Source organism: Aptenodytes patagonicus, unplaced genomic scaffold (assembly GCF_965638725.1).
Source record: "Aptenodytes patagonicus unplaced genomic scaffold, bAptPat1.pri.cur scaffold_443, whole genome shotgun sequence".
In the NCBI taxonomy this organism is placed as follows: Eukaryota; Metazoa; Chordata; class Aves; order Sphenisciformes; family Spheniscidae; genus Aptenodytes; species Aptenodytes patagonicus.
In genome coordinates this window covers 17,536-35,315 of record NW_027472346.1, presented here as the reverse complement: position 1 = coordinate 35,315, position 17,780 = coordinate 17,536, and the positions used below count along the sequence as shown (strand labels likewise).

At 68.0% G+C, this 17,780-nt stretch overlaps 1 protein-coding gene across 1 annotated transcript in view; it reads right to left on the bottom strand.

Annotated features, from left to right (window-relative positions):
• The window catches only part of LOC143173902 (ryanodine receptor 1-like), a gene marked incomplete at both ends in the record, with an annotated part of 35,243 nt that continues 17,463 nt past the window's right edge, over nt 1–17,780 (bottom strand). Inside the window, 21 exon segments of the mRNA XM_076364027.1 lie at nt 1–38; nt 1,015–1,242; nt 2,142–2,228; nt 2,472–2,637; nt 3,340–3,413; nt 3,738–3,959; nt 3,962–5,079; nt 5,585–5,666; nt 6,305–6,409; nt 6,838–6,966; nt 7,756–7,844; nt 8,137–8,217; nt 9,714–9,731; nt 10,184–10,257; nt 10,902–10,978; nt 15,555–15,634; nt 15,781–15,880; nt 15,971–16,051; nt 16,313–16,364; nt 16,512–16,618; nt 16,709–16,805. Coding sequence (XP_076220142.1) covers nt 1–38; nt 1,015–1,242; nt 2,142–2,228; nt 2,472–2,637; nt 3,340–3,413; nt 3,738–3,959; nt 3,962–5,079; nt 5,585–5,666; nt 6,305–6,409; nt 6,838–6,966; nt 7,756–7,844; nt 8,137–8,217; nt 9,714–9,731; nt 10,184–10,257; nt 10,902–10,978; nt 15,555–15,634; nt 15,781–15,880; nt 15,971–16,051; nt 16,313–16,364; nt 16,512–16,618; nt 16,709–16,805 — 3,105 coding nt within the window.

The following is a 17,780-nucleotide window of genomic DNA, read 5'->3' as shown; positions in this document are numbered from 1 at the left end:
GCGACCTCCTTCTCCCGCTTGAAGATCACCAGGGGGATCTGGGGACAGCGGGGGGGGACACGGGGTCGGGGGGGGACACGGGGCCGGGGGGGGGACATGGGGCCGGGGGGGGACACGGGGCCGGGGGGGGACATGGGCCGGGGGGGGACACGGGCTCGGGGGGGGACACGGGGCCGGGGGGGGACACGGGGCCGGGGGGAGGACACGGGGCCGGCAGGGGGGACACGGGCTCGGGGGGGACACGGGGACGGGGGGGACACGGGGCCGGCAGGGGGGACACGGGCTCAGGGGGGGACATGGGGCTGGGGGGGGACACGGGCTCGGGGGGGGACATGGGGCCGGGGGGACACGGGGTCGGGGGGGGACACGGGGCCGGGGGGGACATTGGGCCGGGGGGGGACACGGGGCCGGGGGGGGACATTGGGCCAGGGGGGACACGGGCTCGGGGGGGACACGGGGACGGGGGGGGACACGGGGCCGGCAGGGGGGACACGGGCTCAGGGGGGGACATGGGGCCGGGGGGGACACGGGCTCGGGGGGGGACACACGGGGCCGGGGGGGGACACGGGGCCGGCAGGGGGGACACGGGCTCGGGGGACACGGGGTCGGGGGGGGACACGGGGCTGGGGAGGGGACATGGGCTCGGGGGGGGGACACGGGCTCGGGGGGACACACAGGGTCGGGGGGGGACATGGGCTCGGGGCGGGGGGGACACACGGGGCCGGTGGGGGGGACACGGGGTCGGGGGGGGGATATGGGGTCGGGGGGACACACACGGGCTCAGGGTGGGGCAGGCGTGGCTGAGGGGGCGTGGCACCACCAGAGGGTGTGGCACCGTAAATGGGCGTGGCTGGGGGCAGGCGGGCGTGTCCAGATACCCCCAGGACACGGGGTCGGGGACACACACACACACACACACGGGCTCGGGGGGGGGGGGGGGACGACGACCAGGGTCGGGCGTGTCCGAGGGGGCGCGGCCGGGGGCGGGGCGTGTCCGGGCGTGTCCGGGCGCACCTTGAGGCAGTTGTAGCCGATGATGCAGAGGAAGGCGACGAGGGTGTGGGCCAGGGCCAGGCCCTGCAGCGCCGGCTGCATGTACCCCGTGCTCTCCTCCAAGAAGTAGTAGACCACGCTCTCCTCCCCGGCCCCCCCGGCCTCGGCCCCCCCGGCCTCCTCGGCCACCGCCGCCGCCAGCCCCGAGCCCTCCGGCTCCTCCTCTGCGCCCGGAGGGTGCTCCGACACCTGGGGGGTTGGGGGTCTGCTCAGCACCGGGGCGAGGGGGGGGGGGGGGGGGCAAGGACGCTCTGCGGCACCCGCCCACCCCCACGCCCCGGGGACCTGAGCGTGCTGGTACCCATCACCCCACCCTACGGACCCCACAGCCCCCCCCCGCCGAGGAGCCGGGGTGCCCCCACCCCGTGCCATACACCCCCCAGGGGGCCGGGGTCCTCTACCTCATCCCATACCCCCCCCCCCCCCGGGGACTCAGGGCTCTGGGGTGCCCCCACCCCATCCCATACCACCCCCCCCCCCAGGGACTCAGGGCTCTGGGGTGCCCCCACCCCATCCCATACCACCCCTGGGGACTCAGGGCTCTGGGGTGCCCCCACCCCATCCCATACCCCCCCCCGGGGACTCAGGGCTCTGGGGTGCCCTCACCCCATCCCATACCCCCCCCCCCAGGGACTCAGGGCTCTGGGGTGCCCCCACCCCATCCCATACCACCCCCTCCCCAGGGACTCAGGGCTCTGGGGTGCCCCCACCCCATCCCATACCACCCCCCCCCCAGGGACTCAGGGCTCTGGGGTGCCCCCACCCCATCCCATACCACCCCTGGGGACTCAGGGCTCTGGGGTGCCCCCACCCCATCCCATACCCCCCCCCCCCAGGGACTCAGGGCTCTGGGGTGCCCCCACCCCATCCCATACCCCCCCCCCCCCCAGGGACTCAGGGCTCTGGGGTGCCCCCACCCCATCCCATACCACCCCCCCCCCCAGGGACTCAGGGCTCTGGGGTGCCCCCACCCCATCCCATACCACCCCCCCCCCCAGGGACTCAGGGCTCTGGGGTGCCCCCCCCCCATCCCATACCCCCCCCCCCAGAGACCCGGGGTGCCCCCACCCCTCCCCAGGGACCCAGACCTTGTAGAAGAGGAGGATGAAGTTGATGGCGAAGGCGAGGAAGAGCGCCAGGAACCGCAGGTTGTAGAAGTTCCTGGACAGGTAGTTCTGCACCGAGGGGGGGGGGGGCACGACACACGCTCAGGGCTGGGGGGGGGCCCAGCCCCAGGACCACCACCCCCCCCCTCCCGCCAACCCAGGTGGGTCCCATTACCCCCCCCCCCCCCCCGCCAGGCTGCCCCCCCAGGGATGGGGGTCCCGGTGCCTGGCTCGCACGCGGGGATGGGGGTCCCGGTGTTCAGGTGATGGGGGTCCCAGCCCCCCCCCCGGCCCCCTCGGCCCCCCCCGTACCAGGAATTTGACCCTCTGGACCTCCAGCTCAGCCCAGAACTCGAAGGCTCCCTCGGCCAGCGGCTCCTTGCGCTCCCGGGGCACCGATTTCCTCCTCCTCTCGGGGGCCCTGGGCTCGGGCACCCCCTCGGCCCCCTCCGCCCCGGCCTTCTCCCCGTTCTCCGTGCTGGAGAGAGGGTGCTGCCTGGGTGGGGGCCTCCAGCGGGACTCTCCGCCCTTCCCACAGCACCCCCCCCCCCAGCGGGGCCAGGCACCCCCCAATGGGGCCATGGACCCACCCCATAGCTCCAACGGGGCCATGCAGCACCCAACGAGGCCACGCAGCACCCAACGGGGCCACGCAGCACCCAACGGGGCCATGGACCCACCCCATAGCTCCAACGGGACCATGCAGCACCCAGCGGGGCCATGGACCCACCCCGCAGCTCCAGTGGGGCCACGCAACATCCAACGGGGCCATGCAGCACCCAACGAGGCCACGCAGCACCCAACGGGGCCACGCAGCACCCAACGGGGTCATGGACCCACCCCACAGCCCCAGTGGGGCCACGCAGCACCCAACGGGGCCACGCAACACCCAACGGGGCCATGGACCCACCCCACAGCCCCAGTGGGGCCACACAACACCCAACGGGGCCATGCAGCACCCAACGGGGCCACGCAGCACCCAACGGGGCCATGGACCCAACCCATAGCTCCAACAGGACCATGCAGCACCCAACGGGGCCATGGACCCACCCCATGGCCCCAGTAGGGCCATGCAACACCCAACGGGGCCATGGATCCACCCCGCAGCCCCAGTGGGGCCATGCAACCCCCAATGGGGCCAGGCACCCCCCCCAGCGGGGCCCCGGCCCCCCCCACTCACTCGGCTTTCTCCGTCTCGCCCGGCGGCTCTTCTTCCTTCTGCGGCTCCTCCTCCACCACCTCCTCACCATCCTCCTGTGGTGGGAGCCAGGATCAGGCCCCACCTGATCCTGGGGGGGGGGGGCACGGACCGCCCCCTCCACCCCACCCCGAAGCCCTGCTCAGGCTGGCCATGCCCAAAGGGGGCAGGAACCAGGGTTTGGGGACCCCCTGCTCTGCTCCCCACTGCTGGGAGGGAGCCCAGGCTCCTGCCCCCCCATAGGGACCCCTCCAGTGTCCTGCTCCCCCATAGGGGACCCCTGGGGTTCTCCCCGCCCATAGGGACCCCCAGCATCCTGCCACACCCCCCCAGGGACCCCAAGCATCCCCTCCTCCGAGGACCCCCCCTCGGCCACCTACCCCAATCTTCCTCCGGAGGATGGGGGTGCCCTCGGGGGTGGGGGGCTCGGCGGCGGGGGGCTCCCCAATGTCTCCCAGCCCCCCGGGGGCGTCGGGGGCCACCAGCCGATAGTGCCCGGGCTCCTTGCGCATCCCGAAAGCCGCCACCGGTGCCGCCGCCTCCTCCTCCTCCTCCTCCTCCTCCTCCTCGGGGGGCTGCGGCAGGTGGGGTCGGGCAGGGGGACGGGGTCTTGAGGACCCCCTTCCTCTCCCCCCGCGCCCCCCCCGTCCTCGCCGCCCCCCACGGCGTCCTGAGTGGGGTCGGGCATGCTGGCCAGCAGCTCGGCCAGGGCCAGGCGCTGCGCCCCCTCCACCAGCCCCCCTCCGAAAAGGGAGGTCCAGGCCAGGTGCCCCACGGCCCCCAGCACCCCCCAGCCCCCCAGCAGCCCCCCCAGCACCGCCCGGCCGGCGGCCGCCCCCGCCGCCCACGCCAGCTCCCGACACGGCCGCCGTCGCAACCGTCGCAACCGTCGCCGCCAAGTTTGGGGGAACCCCAACAAATGTCGCAACCCCCCGGCCCCCGCCAGCAGCTCCCGAAAAGCCGAGGTGGGTTCGGCGGAGGGCGGGGAGCCGGTGAGGTCGGGGGGCTCCTCCTCTTCCTCCTGCTCCTCATCCTCCCTTCCTTCCCGAGGGGGTTCCTCCTCGGAGAGGCGAGAAGCGATCTGCATCTCGAAGATGGTGTCCTCGCAGAAGTTGACGAAGAGCTCCATCTTCTCGGCCTCCCCCCCCTCGTTGACCACGTCGAAGATGAACTGACGCTTGGACTCCTTCACTTGGGGCATCTCCCACTGCGCCTTGTTGGCGGCGCTGATCTCGAAGTAGAGGCGTTCGATCCGTCGAGCCGCTCCCATGATCTCGATCCGTCCCAAAAAAGGACGGAAATACTCCAAGATGCTGGCCGCCTGCTCCAAGAAGGTCCGGAGACGCTGGTCATGGGGAACGTGCTCCGAGAGGTTGGTGAGGAGCACAGCTACGTTGAAGCCGATGTCGCGAGCGGGTTCTTGGAAGCGACCGGCGAAGGCTTCCACGTCGATCATCTCGTTCTCATCCGCCTCGGAGCAGGAGAGGAGGAACTGGATCTCGGCGGGTTCGTATTGCTTCTGGCTGTCCATCGCCTTCTGGAAGTCCTTCTTGGAGATGAGACCTCGCGGGTCCGAGACGTAGTCGCGGAAGGCGTCCGAGGCCACAATGTCCCGCAGCTTCAGGAACATGTCGAAGAACTTGAGGATCATGGTGACGTTGCTGGAGGACTCCACCAGCATGTCCACCATCTGCCGGGCGATGGTCCCGTTCACCACGTTGCCTGTAGTGGTGGGGGGGGGGGGGGGGGGGGGGTTGTCCCATCAGGTCCGGGGGTGCTGCGGGGACAGCCCCGGTGCCTGGGGACACCCTGGAGAGCACGAGGACAGCCCTGGAGACCAGGGGCCGCCCCAGGTGGCTGAGGACACCTGAAGTGGCGTGGGTCACCATGGGTGGTGGGGAACACCCTAGAGAGCAAGGGGACACCCCGAGGGAGGTGGGGGGGGACACCCTGGAGAGCGAGGGGACACCCCCGATGGCATGGGGACAACCTGGATGGTGAGGAGACCTCATCTTGTGGGGGACGCTCCCGGTGATAACGGGGACCCTGGGTGGCGTTAGGACATCCTGGACGGTGGGTGGGATGTCCTAACCCCAGGTGGCATGGACGGCCAGGACACGCCGGATGGCAGGGGGACCCTGGGTGACGTCGGGACACCCGTGGCAGCAGAGGGGTCCTGGATGCCGCAGGGGGGGGGGGGGGGACAGGGACGGCGAGGGGACCCCACCTTCCAGCAGGGACAGCAGCATCACCACCATGTCCTTCTGCAGGTCCAGCAGCTCCTTCAGCAGCCCGATCTGGCTGGAGTCCTGGGGGGGGGACACACGACACCGTGAGCCCGAGGCGGCCCCCCTGCGCCGTGACCCCCACCGCGGCCCCGGACCCCCTTACCTGGGGGCACGACCCGCTCCCAGCACCGCTCCTCGCACCACGAGACAGAGGGTGGGTGGTGGCCCCCCAACTCGCACACAACCCAAGCGGGGGGGGGTCCGGGGCAGGGCTTTGCCATGCTGGGAGCGGGGGGGGGGGGGGTGTGTTAGCGAGGCCATGCAGCGCTGGGGAGGGGGACGGGGCGGGGGGGCTCGGCGGGTGCTTACGCCCATCCGCGGTCCCGGCGTTTGGCCCATCTGGCGGCAGCGGGGCGGAAAGGTCCGTCAGAGCCAGCTCGGGGTGTCACGGGGCCCCCCCCCCCCCCGGGGCATCGTGGGGGGTGTGTGTGTGTGTGTGTGTGCGCGCCCCCCCAATCCCAGCCTGGGGGGTCCTTAGGGTGCCCCGGGGCCAACGGGATGGGTTGGGGGTCAGGGCGGGGGGGGGGGGGGGGGAGGGCTGCTGATACCGCTGGGGACCTGGGTGTCCCCAACTCTCCCCCCGCCTTGGGGACAGCAGGGAGGGGGCAGCGGGTTAGTGGGGGGGGGGGGGGGGCTGCCGCCGCCCTCCCGGCGCCCACCTGGGCCAGCTTCTTCATCATGTGGGCGAAGACGTGGAGGAAGCCGACGACGGCGTCCCAGAGGCGGCTGTGGGCCAGGCTCTGCTGGTTCCCCGTGCAGGGACCCTGCGGGCGGCGGGTGCTGGCACCGTGGGCCCTGGGGGACCCCCAGAGACCTTCCCCCCCCCCCCCAACCCTGGGGACCCTGGGGGACAGCGGGAGCCCCGGGGGGGGTCCCAGGACTCCCCGGGGAATTGGGACCACTGGGATCCCTGGGACATCGGGGCTCTTGGGGACCCCAGGGACATCAGGACCCCTTAGACACTGGGGTCTCCTCCCAGGGACTTCAGGACCCCCGAGGGACCCCTTGGACACTGGGGTCCTCGGGGACCTCCCAGGGACACCAAGACTCCTGGGGACCCCAAGGATCTCAGACCACCACCCCCAGCCCCCCAGGGACATCGTGGGGGGCTGCGGGGTCCATCCCACCGGGCTGTGCTTGGCGAGGGGCTGTGGGGGCTCGGGGGGGGGGGTGGCGCTCCGGGGGGGCTCACCTGGATGTACTCGGTGAGGCTGTTGAAGACCTGCTTGGCCACGGCCATGGCCTTGGAGAAGTTGCGCTTCCCCTGCTCGTCGATCACGTCCTTCCCCGAGTAGTACCAGTAGAAGTCGCTGATGGACTCCTGCCACCGGACGGGCACCGTCAGCGGCGGGGGGACGGGGGCACGGGGACCACCGTCAGCAGTGGGGGGACGGGGGCACGGGGACCACCATCAGCACGAGGACACGGGGACGGGGATGTGGGGACAACCGGCAGCACGAGGTCATGGGGACGGGGACGTGGGGACCACCGGCAGCACGAGGACACAGGGATAGGGACGTGGGGACCACCGGCAGCACGAGGACATGGGGATGGGGATGGGGGGGACCACCGGCAGCACGAGGACATGGGGACAGGGGCACGGGGACCACCGGCAGCACGAGGACATGGGGATGAGGACATGGGGACCACTGGCAGCACGAGGACACGGGGACCACCAGCAGCACAGGACACGGGGACCAGCAGGAGCATGAGGACATGGGGATGGGGACGTGGGGACCACCAGCAGCACAGGACACGGGGACCAGCAGGAGCATGAGGACATGGGGATGGGGACGTGGGGACCACCAGCAGCATGAGGACACGGGGACAGGGATGTGGGGACCACCGGCAGCACGAGGACACAGGGACGGGGACGTGGGGACCACCGGCAGCACAGGACACGGGGACACGGGGACAGTCGGGGACCCAGGGTGGGATGTGGGACAGAGCAGGGCAAGGGGACGTGGGTCGGGGATGGAGATCAGGGATGTGGGTCAGGGAAGGTGGGTTGGGGCTGGGGCAGAGCCATGGGTCAGGGACAGGGACTGGGGCCGGGGGGCCGGGCTGGAGGCCGCGGTGTGGGGCTGGGGGGGGCCGTGGGGCCGGGTACCTGCAGGCGCAGCAGGTAGTCCACGGTGCAGATGATGATGTTGATGGTGGTCGTGTTCCCTGTCTGGGTGCGCAGGTAGTTCTGGAAATCTGGGGGGGCGGAATGGGGTGAGACCGGCCCCACAGCCACCCCACATCCCCCTAAAGCCACCCCACATCCCCTAAAGCCATCCCACGGCCCCCTAAAGCCGCCCCATAGCCCCCACGGCCGCCCCGTAGCCCCTCCTGCTCCATAGCTCCTCCTTCTGCCCCATGGTCCTCCAAAGCCCCTTCCCCACCCCAGAGTCCCCCCAAGCCCCCTTGTGCCCCACGGCTGTGCCCCCATGGCTCCATGCCTCCTGTCCCCCCCCCCCCCCCCCCGCATCCCCCCACGTCCCCTCACCGTTGTTGTGCCCCTCGCAGAGCAGCTGGAGCAGCCGGAAGAGATCCTGCGTGAACTCGTCGTCCGACATCACCTTCTCCCCTGGGGGGGGACGGGGACGGGGTCACACGGAGACAAAGTCGGGGCCACGTGGGGTCAGGGGTGGCCAAGGCCAGGCCACGTCAGGGGGGCCCACGGGGTGACATCCCGGGGTGGCCGCAAGGTGACATCCCGGGGTGGTGTGGGGACATACTGCAGCGGCACGGGGGCACCCCGGGGTGACAGCGACACACCGAGATGGCATGGGGACACCCCGGGGTGGCAATGGGGACACCCCGGGGTGACAGCGACACACTGAGACGGCACAGGGACACCCCGGGGTGGCAATGGGGACACCCTGGGGTGGCAATGGGGACACCCCGGGGTGACAGCGACACACTGAGACGGCACAGGGACACCCCGGGGTGGCAATGGGGACACCCTGGGGTGGCAATGGGGACACCCCGGGGTGACAGCGACACACTGAGACGGCACAGGGACACCCCGGGGTGGCAATGGGGACATCCTGGGGCAGCATGAGGACACGCCAGGGTGGCACAGGGACACCGTAGGGGGGCACGGGGACACCCCGGGGTAGCACGGGGACACACCAGGGTGGCACAGGGACACCGTAGGGGGGCACGGGGACACCCCAGGGGGGCACGGGGACACCCCGGGGTGGCACGGGGACACCATAGGTGGCAAAGGGATATCCTGGGGCAGCATGGGGACATGCCAGCATGGCACAGGGACACCCCGGGGTGGCACGGGGACACACCAGGGTGGTACAGGGACACCATAGGGGGGCACGGGGACACCCCGGGGTGGCACGGGGACACACCAGGGTAGTACAGGGACACCATAGGGTGGCAACGGGGACATGCCAGGGTGGCAGGGGGACACCCCGGGGTGGCAGGGGGTTAGCTTGGGGAGGGGGCAGCCAGCAGGGCCGAGGGGGTCAGGGACAAGCGGGGACAGGCATGCTGCGGGGACGCTGTGGGGGTGGCAGCCAGGGGACGCGGGGACATGCCGCGGGTCCCGATCCTGCTCTGGGGAGGGGGCACGGGAAGACCACGCCAGTGCCACCCTCCTCCAGCACCCCCCAGCCCGGAGACCCTACAATGACCCCCCCAGCCCCTATAGACCCTACAATGACCCCCCCAGCCCGGAGACCCTACAATGACCCCCCCAGCCCTATAGACCCTATGATGACCCCTGCAGCCTGGTGACCCTGTCATAACACCTCGTAGCCCTATAGACCCTACGATAGCACCCTATAGACCCTACGATAACCCCCCCAGCCCTATAGACCCTACGATAACCCCCCCAGCCCTATAGCTCCTACGACAAACCCCAGCCCTATAGATCCTGTATACCACCCCCAGCCCTATAGACCCTACGATAACCCCCAGCCCTATAGACTCTGCATAACCCCCTCAGCCCTATAGACCCTGTATACCCCCCCAGCCCTATAGACCCTATATACCGCCCCCCCAGCCCTATAGACCCTATAGACACCCCCCCCCAGCCCTATAGCCCCTACGATAACGAGTATTTACCGTTCTCACGGCTGATGACTGTCACCAGGAGCCGGGATGGGGAGAGAAGGGGAGAGAGGAGGTGAGTGGGGCGGGGGGGGGGGGGTTGGGGGGGAGATTAGGGCTTTGGGGGGTCATTAGGGTTTGGGGGGGTCATTAGGGCTGGGGGGGGTCATTAGGGTTTTGGGGGTATTAGGGCTTGGGGGGGGGTGTTAAGGGCGCAGAGGAGTGTCAGGGCTATAGGGGGTATTAGGGCTATAGGGGGGGGCATTAGGGACCCGGGGGGGCCATTAGGGCTTTGGGGGGGGGGGCATTAGGGGCTCGGAGCCACATTAATAGCGGGGGCTCGGGGGGAGCAGCGCAGCGCGACGGGGGGGTGCAGGATGGGGATCCCCCCCCCAGTTGCAGCCCCCCCCCCCCCCCCAATCCCATGGGACAGCAGCAATAGAGGGGGTCCCGGGGGGGTGCCCAGGCAGGGCCCCCCCACTCACTCGTCCCCTCCTCCGTCACCATGCCCAGCCCCTCCGCCTTGTTCTGCCGCTCGAAGGCGTTGAGGTCCAGGACGCTGCGGGGACATGGGGGGGGGGGGGTGTGTGTCAGGATGGGGCCCCCCGAAACCCTTCCAGGACCCCCCTGGCTGGACCCGATCCCTCCTTGGGGGGTCCTGAAGCTCTTGGGGAACCCCCCCGTGGGGGACACCCCGACACCCTGAACCTCTGGGGCATCCATGGAGGGTCCCTGACGCCCAAGGGGGGGGCCCCATGTCTGTAGGGGGTCCCTGATGCCCACAGGGGGACCCCAATGCCCGTGGGGGATCCCAATGCCTGCGGGGGAACCCCGATACCTGCGGGGGGACCCCGATGCCCGTGGGGGATCCCAATGCCTGCGGGGGAACCCCGATACCTGCGGGGGGACCCCAATGCCCGTGTGGGATCCCAATGCCTGCGGGGGAACCCCGATACCCATGGGGGGATCCTGATGCCCGTGGGGGGACCCCGATGCCCATGGGGGATTCCAATGCCTGTGGGGGGACCCCAATACCCACGGGGGGACCCCGATGCCCGTGGGGGGACCCCGATGCCCGTGGGAGATCCCAATGCCTGTGGGGGGGACCCCAATGCCCATGGGGGACCCCAATGCCTGCGGGGGAACCCCGATACCCGCAGGGGAACCCCGATGCCCGCGGGGGGGCCCCAGCCCAGGCGTTACCTGCAGGTCTGCATCAGGGCCTGGACACTGTGGAAGAACCCGACCTCCCGCTTCGCCTTCAGGTAGTCCAGCATTTTCTGGGGGGACGGACGGACACATGGACAGACGGACATGGCCACCGGCACGGGGACACGGCCACCGGCATGGGGACACGGCCACTGGCGTGGGGACGTGGGCACCGGCACAGGGACACAGGCACCGGCATGGGGACACGGGCACCCAGACACGGCCACCAGCACAGAGACATGGCCACCGGCACGGGGACACGGGCACCCGGACACGGCCACCGGCACGGGGACACTGGCACTGGCGTGGGGACATGGGCACTGGCACGGGGACACAGCCACCGGCACAGGGACACAGCCACCGGCACGGGGACACGGGTACCCGGACATGGCCACCAGCATGGGGACACCAGCACCGGCGTGGGGACATGGGCACTGGCACGGGGACACGGCCACCGGCACGGGGACACAGACGTGCCCGTGGGCTCCTGCACAGACACGAGCACAGATGGGTGGATGGAAGCACACGTGGGCGTACACACAGACGTGTGCATGGACGTATGGACACGTGACTGGACACACGGACACGTGGCTGGACACACGGACACATGCCATGGATGTATGGACACGTGGCTGGACACATGGACATGTGCCATGGACGTATGGACACGTGGCTGGACACACGGACACGTGGCTGGACACACGGACACGTGCCATGGACGTATAGACACGTGGCTGGACACACGGACACGTGGCTGGACACACGGACGCGTGCCATGGACGTATGGACACGTGGCTGGACACACGGACACGTGCCATGGACGTATGGACACGTGGCTGGACACACGGACACGTGGCTGGACACATGGACATGTACCATGGACGTATGGACACGTGGCTGGACACACGGACACGTGGCTGGACACACGGACACGTGCCATGGACGTATGGACACGTGGCTGGACACACGGACACGTGGCTGGACACACGGACACGTGCCATGGACGTATGGACACGTGTCTGGACACATGGACATGTGGCTGGACACACATACACATGCCATGGACATATAGACACATGGCTGGACACACGGACACGTGGCTGGACACACGGACACGTGCCATGAACGTATGGACATGTGGCTGGACACATGGACATGTGGCTGGACACACATACACATGCCATGAACGTATAGACACGTGGCTGGACACACGGACACGTGGCTGGACACACATACACATGCCATGGACGTATGGACACGTGGCTGGACACACGGACACGTGGCTGGACACATGGACACGTGCCATGGACGTATGGACACGTGGCTGGACACACGGACATGTACCATGGACGTATGGACACGTGGCTGGACACACGGACACGTGGCTGGACACACGGACACGTGCCATGGACGTATGGACACGTGGCTGGACACACGGACACGTGGCTGGACACACGGACACGTGCCATGGACGTATGGACACGTGTCTGGACACATGGACATGTGGCTGGACACACATACACATGCCATGGACATATAGACACATGGCTGGACACACGGACACGTGGCTGGACACACGGACACGTGCCATGAACGTATGGACATGTGGCTGGACACATGGACATGTGGCTGGACACACATACACATGCCATGAACGTATAGACACGTGGCTGGACACACGGACACGTGGCTGGACACACATACACATGCCATGGACGTATGGACACGTGGCTGGACACACGGACACGTGGCTGGACACATGGACACGTGCCATGGACGTATGGACACGTGGCTGGACACACGGACATGTACCATGGACGTATGGACATGTGGCTGGACACATGGACACGTGGCTGGACCCATGGACACGTGCCATGGACGTATAGACACGTGGCTGGACACACGGACACGTGCCATGGACGTATGGACACGTGGCTGGACACACGGACATGTGGCTGGACACACATACACATGCCATGGACGTATAGACACGTGGCTGGACACACGGACACGTGGCTGGACACACGGACATGTGGCTGGACACACATACACATGCCATGGACGTATAGACACGTGGCTGGACACACGGACACGTGGCTGGACACACGGACGCGTGCCATGGACGTATGGACACGTGGCTGGACACACGGACACGTGGCTGGACACACGGACATGTGCCATGGACGTATGGACACGTGGCTGGACACATGGACATGTACCATGGACGTATGGACACGTGGCTGGACACATGGACACGTGGCTGGACCCATGGACACGTGCCATGGACGTATGGACACGTGGCTGGACACACGGACACGTGCCATGGACGTATGGACACGTGGCTGGACACACGGACATGTGGCTGGACACACATACACATGCCATGGACGTATAGACACGTGGCTGGACCCATGGACACGTGCCATGGACGTATGGACACGTGGCTGGACACACGGACATGTGGCTGGACACACATACACATGCCATGGACGTATAGACACGTGGCTGGACACACGGACACGTGGCTGGACACACATACACATGCCATGGACGTATAGACACGTGGCTGGACACACGGACACGTGCCATGGACGTATGGACACGTGGCTGGACACACGGACATGTGGCTGGACACACATACACATGCCATGGACGTATAGACACGTGGCTGGACACACGGACACGTGGCTGGACACATGGACACGTGCCATGGACGTATGGACACGTGGCTGGACACACGGACATGTACCATGGACGTATGGACACGTGGCTGGACACATGGACACGTGGCTGGACCCATGGACACGTGCCATGGACGTATGGACACGTGGCTGGACACACGGACATGTGGCTGGACACACGGACATGTGGCTGGACACACATACACATGCCATGGACGTATAGACACGTGGCTGGACACACGGACACGTGGCTGGACACACATACACATGCCATGGACGTATAGACACGTGGCTGGACACATGGACACGTGCCATGGACGTATGGACACGTGGCTGGACACACGGACATGTACCATGGACGTATGGACACGTGGCTGGACACATGGACATGTACCATGGACGTATGGACACGTGGCTGGACACATGGACACGTGGCTGGACCCATGGACACGTGCCATGGACGTATGGACACGTGGCTGGACACACGGACATGTACCATGGATGTATGGACACGTGGCTGGACACATGGACATGTGCCATGGACGTATGGACACGTGGCTGGACACACGGACACGTGGCTGGACACACGGACACGTACCATGGACGTATGGACACGTGGCTGGACACATGGACACGTGGCTGGACCCATGGACACGTGCCATGGACGTATAGACACGTGGCTGGACACACGGACACGTGCCATGGACGTATGGACACGTGGCTGGACACACGGACATGTGGCTGGACACACATACACATGCCATGGACGTATAGACACGTGGCTGGACCCAAGGACACGTGGCTGGACACACGGACACGTGGCTGGACACACGGACACATGCCATGGATGTATGGACACGTGGCTGGACCCATGGATATGTGGCTGGACACACAGACATGTACCATGGACGTATGGACACGTGGCTGGATACACGGACACGTACCATGGACGTATGGACACGTGGCTGGACACACGGACACGTGGCTGGACACACGGACACATGCCATGGACATATGGATACGTGGCTGGACACACGGACACGTGGACGGACGTACAGACCCGTGGGCGTGCAGACACATCCGTAGACACACAGACACGAGTGCAGACACACGGACACGTGACAGACGTGCTGGGACGGGCACCCCGGTGCACGCTGCCACGGCAGTGACACAGCCCTGTGCACGGACACGGGGACACGGGGACGCACGGACATGGGGACACGGGGACACGGGGACACATGGACATGGGGACATGGAAACATGGAAACACAGGGACACGGGGACACATGGACATGGGGACACGGGGACACAGGGACACGGGGACACATGGACATGGGGACACATGGACATGGGGACACACGGACACGGGGACATGGGGACATGGAGACACGGGGACACGGGGACACACGGACATGGAGACACGGAGACACAGGGACACGGGGACACGGGGACACACGGACACGGGGACATGGGGACACGGGGACACGGAGACATGGGGACACGGAGACACAGGGACACGGGGTCATGGGGACACGGGGACACACGGACATGGGGACATGGAGACACGGAGACACGGAGACACAGGGACACGGGGACACACGGACATGGGGACATGGAGACACGGAGACACAGGGACACGGGGACACGGGGACACACGGACATGGGGACACATGGACACGGAGACATGGGGACATGGGGACACACGGACACAGGGACATGGGGACACGGGGACACGGGGACACAGGGACACACGGACACGGGGACACAGAGACATGGGGACACGGAGACACGGAGACACAGGGACACACGGACACACGGACATGGGGACATGGAGACACGGACACACAGGGACACGGGGACACGGGGACACACGGACATGGGGACATGGAGACACGGAGACACAGGGACACGGGGACACATGGACACAGGGACACGGGGACACGGGGACACACGGACGCCCTCCTACCTGCTGCACCTCAGCGTTGCCCCCGTTGAGGATGGAGATGCCCAGCTTGAAGGTGGAGGACACCATGTCGCCCCGCTCCCCTGCCAACGCCGCCCACCGTCACCACGGCCCCGTGCGAGGGGGGGGGGGTCGCACGAGGACCCTCCCCGTGCGGGGGTGGGGGGTGGGGGTGGGGGGCTTGCACGAGGACCCTCCCCGTGCGAGGGGCTGCCCGCGGGGGTCTCACCCTTGCAGGCGCTGATCATCTGCAGCACCATCTCGGCCGCCCCCCGCGTGTGCAGCCGGGCTTGCTGGTACAGCAGCTTCTGCTTCTCCATCTCCTTCTCCTGCGGGGGGTCGGGGGTGGGGGGGTCAGGGGGGGTCGGGGGGGGGGGGGCAGAGGGGTCAGGGGGGGCTCAGGGTGCCCCCGTACCCACCTCGAATGAGTCCTCAGCTTCTTCCTCCTCCTTCTCCTTCTCCTCCTTCTCCTCCTCTTCCCCTTCCTCCATGTGGCAGCTCTGGGGGGGGAGGGGGAACACACGATCCGGGGGGGGTCCCCGGTTGAGCCTCCCCCACCTCAACACCATCCCGGGGGTACCCCACAGTCCCTGGGGAACCCCCCCGCCCCCTGCAGCCCCCCCCCCCCCCGCCCCAAGCAGGGACAGGTCCCAGCCCCACGCCGGGCCCCCGGGGGGCTGGGTGGTTTGGGGGGGCACGGGGGGGGGACAGGACACACACACACGGGGGGCGGGGGGGCACGGGGGGGGGACAGGACCCACCTTGGCCATGATGCCAGCGTATGCCATGTACAAATAATCCTTCTCCAACTTACTGCGGGATGCGGGGGGGGACACGGCTCAAAGGGGTGTACCGGGACACCTCCCCCCCCCCCCACAGGGGGGGACCAGGTGTCCGGCCCCCCCTGCCCCTCACCCTGGGGGGGACCCAGGCATCTGGGTGCCCCCCCCCCCCCCCCACCTCTTCTCTGTCAGCGCCGTCCGGCTGAAGTGCAGGATGAGCTGGTGCAGGGGGTCCGGCTTCTTATCCCGTTCCTCTTCCTCCTCCTCCTCTTCCTCCCCCGACTTCTACCTCGGCCACCACCGCAGGGTTCAGCTGGGGGGGGGTCCCGAGCCAGTGACACGTCCCCCGTCCCCCCGCCCCCCTCCCCGGCTCACCGAGAGGTCGTCGATCATGCGGTCCTCGAAGGGATGCTCCTCGGGCACCAGCCAGGAGAGCTTGTACGCCTCCAGGAACATGTTACAGGCCCGGTGCCTGGGGGGGGTCGGGGGGGTGGGGGGGGGTGACAGCGACCGGGGGGTCCCGGTCCCCGGGAGCGGGGGCTGGGGCTTCGCCCAGGAGGCACCCAGTTGCCCCCAGGGTCTCCCAGAGGCTCTCGAGGGGTTCCCAGTTACCCCCAGTTGCCCCCAGCACAGTCCTTGGTTGCCCTTGGGGGTTCCCAGTTGCCCCCAGAAGGGTTCTCGGTTGCCCTTGGGGTTCCCAGTTACCCCCAGTTGCCCCCAGCACAGTCCTTGGTTGCCCTTGGGGGTTCCCAGTTGCCCCCAGAAGGGTTCTCGGTTGCCCTTGGGGTTCCCAGTTACCCCCAGTTGCCCCCAGCACAGTCCTTGGTTGCCCTTGGGGGTTCCCAGTTGCCCCCAGAAGGGTTCTCGGTTGCCCTTGGGGTTCCCAGTTACCCCCAGTTGCCCCCAGCACAGTCCTTGGTTGCCCTTGGGGGTTCCCAGTTGCCCCCAGGGGCTCCCAGAGGCTCTCGAGGGGTTCCCAGTTACCCCCAGTTGCCCCCAGAAGGGTTCTCGGTTGCCCTTGGGGTTCCCAGTTACTCCCAGTTGCCCCCAGCACAGTCCTTGGTTGCCCTTGGGGGTTCCCAGTTGCCCCCAGAAGGGTTCTCGGTTGCCCTTGGGGTTCCCAGTTACCCCCAGTTGCCCCCAGCACAGTCCTTGGTTGCCCTTGGGGGTTCCCAGTTGCCCCCAGAAGGGTTCTCGGTTGCCCTTGGGGTTCCCAGTTACCCCCAGTTGCCCCCAGCACAGTCCTTGGTTGCCCTTGGGGGTTCCCAGTTGCCCCCAGGGGCTCCCAGAGGTTCTCGAGGGGTTCCCAGTTACCCCCAGTTGCCCCCAGTTGCCCCCAGCACAGTCTTTGGTTGCCCTTGGGGGTTCCCAGTTACCCCCAGTTGCCCCCAGGGGCTCCCAGAGGTTCTCGAGGGGTTCCCAGTTACCCCCAGTTGCCCCAGAAGGG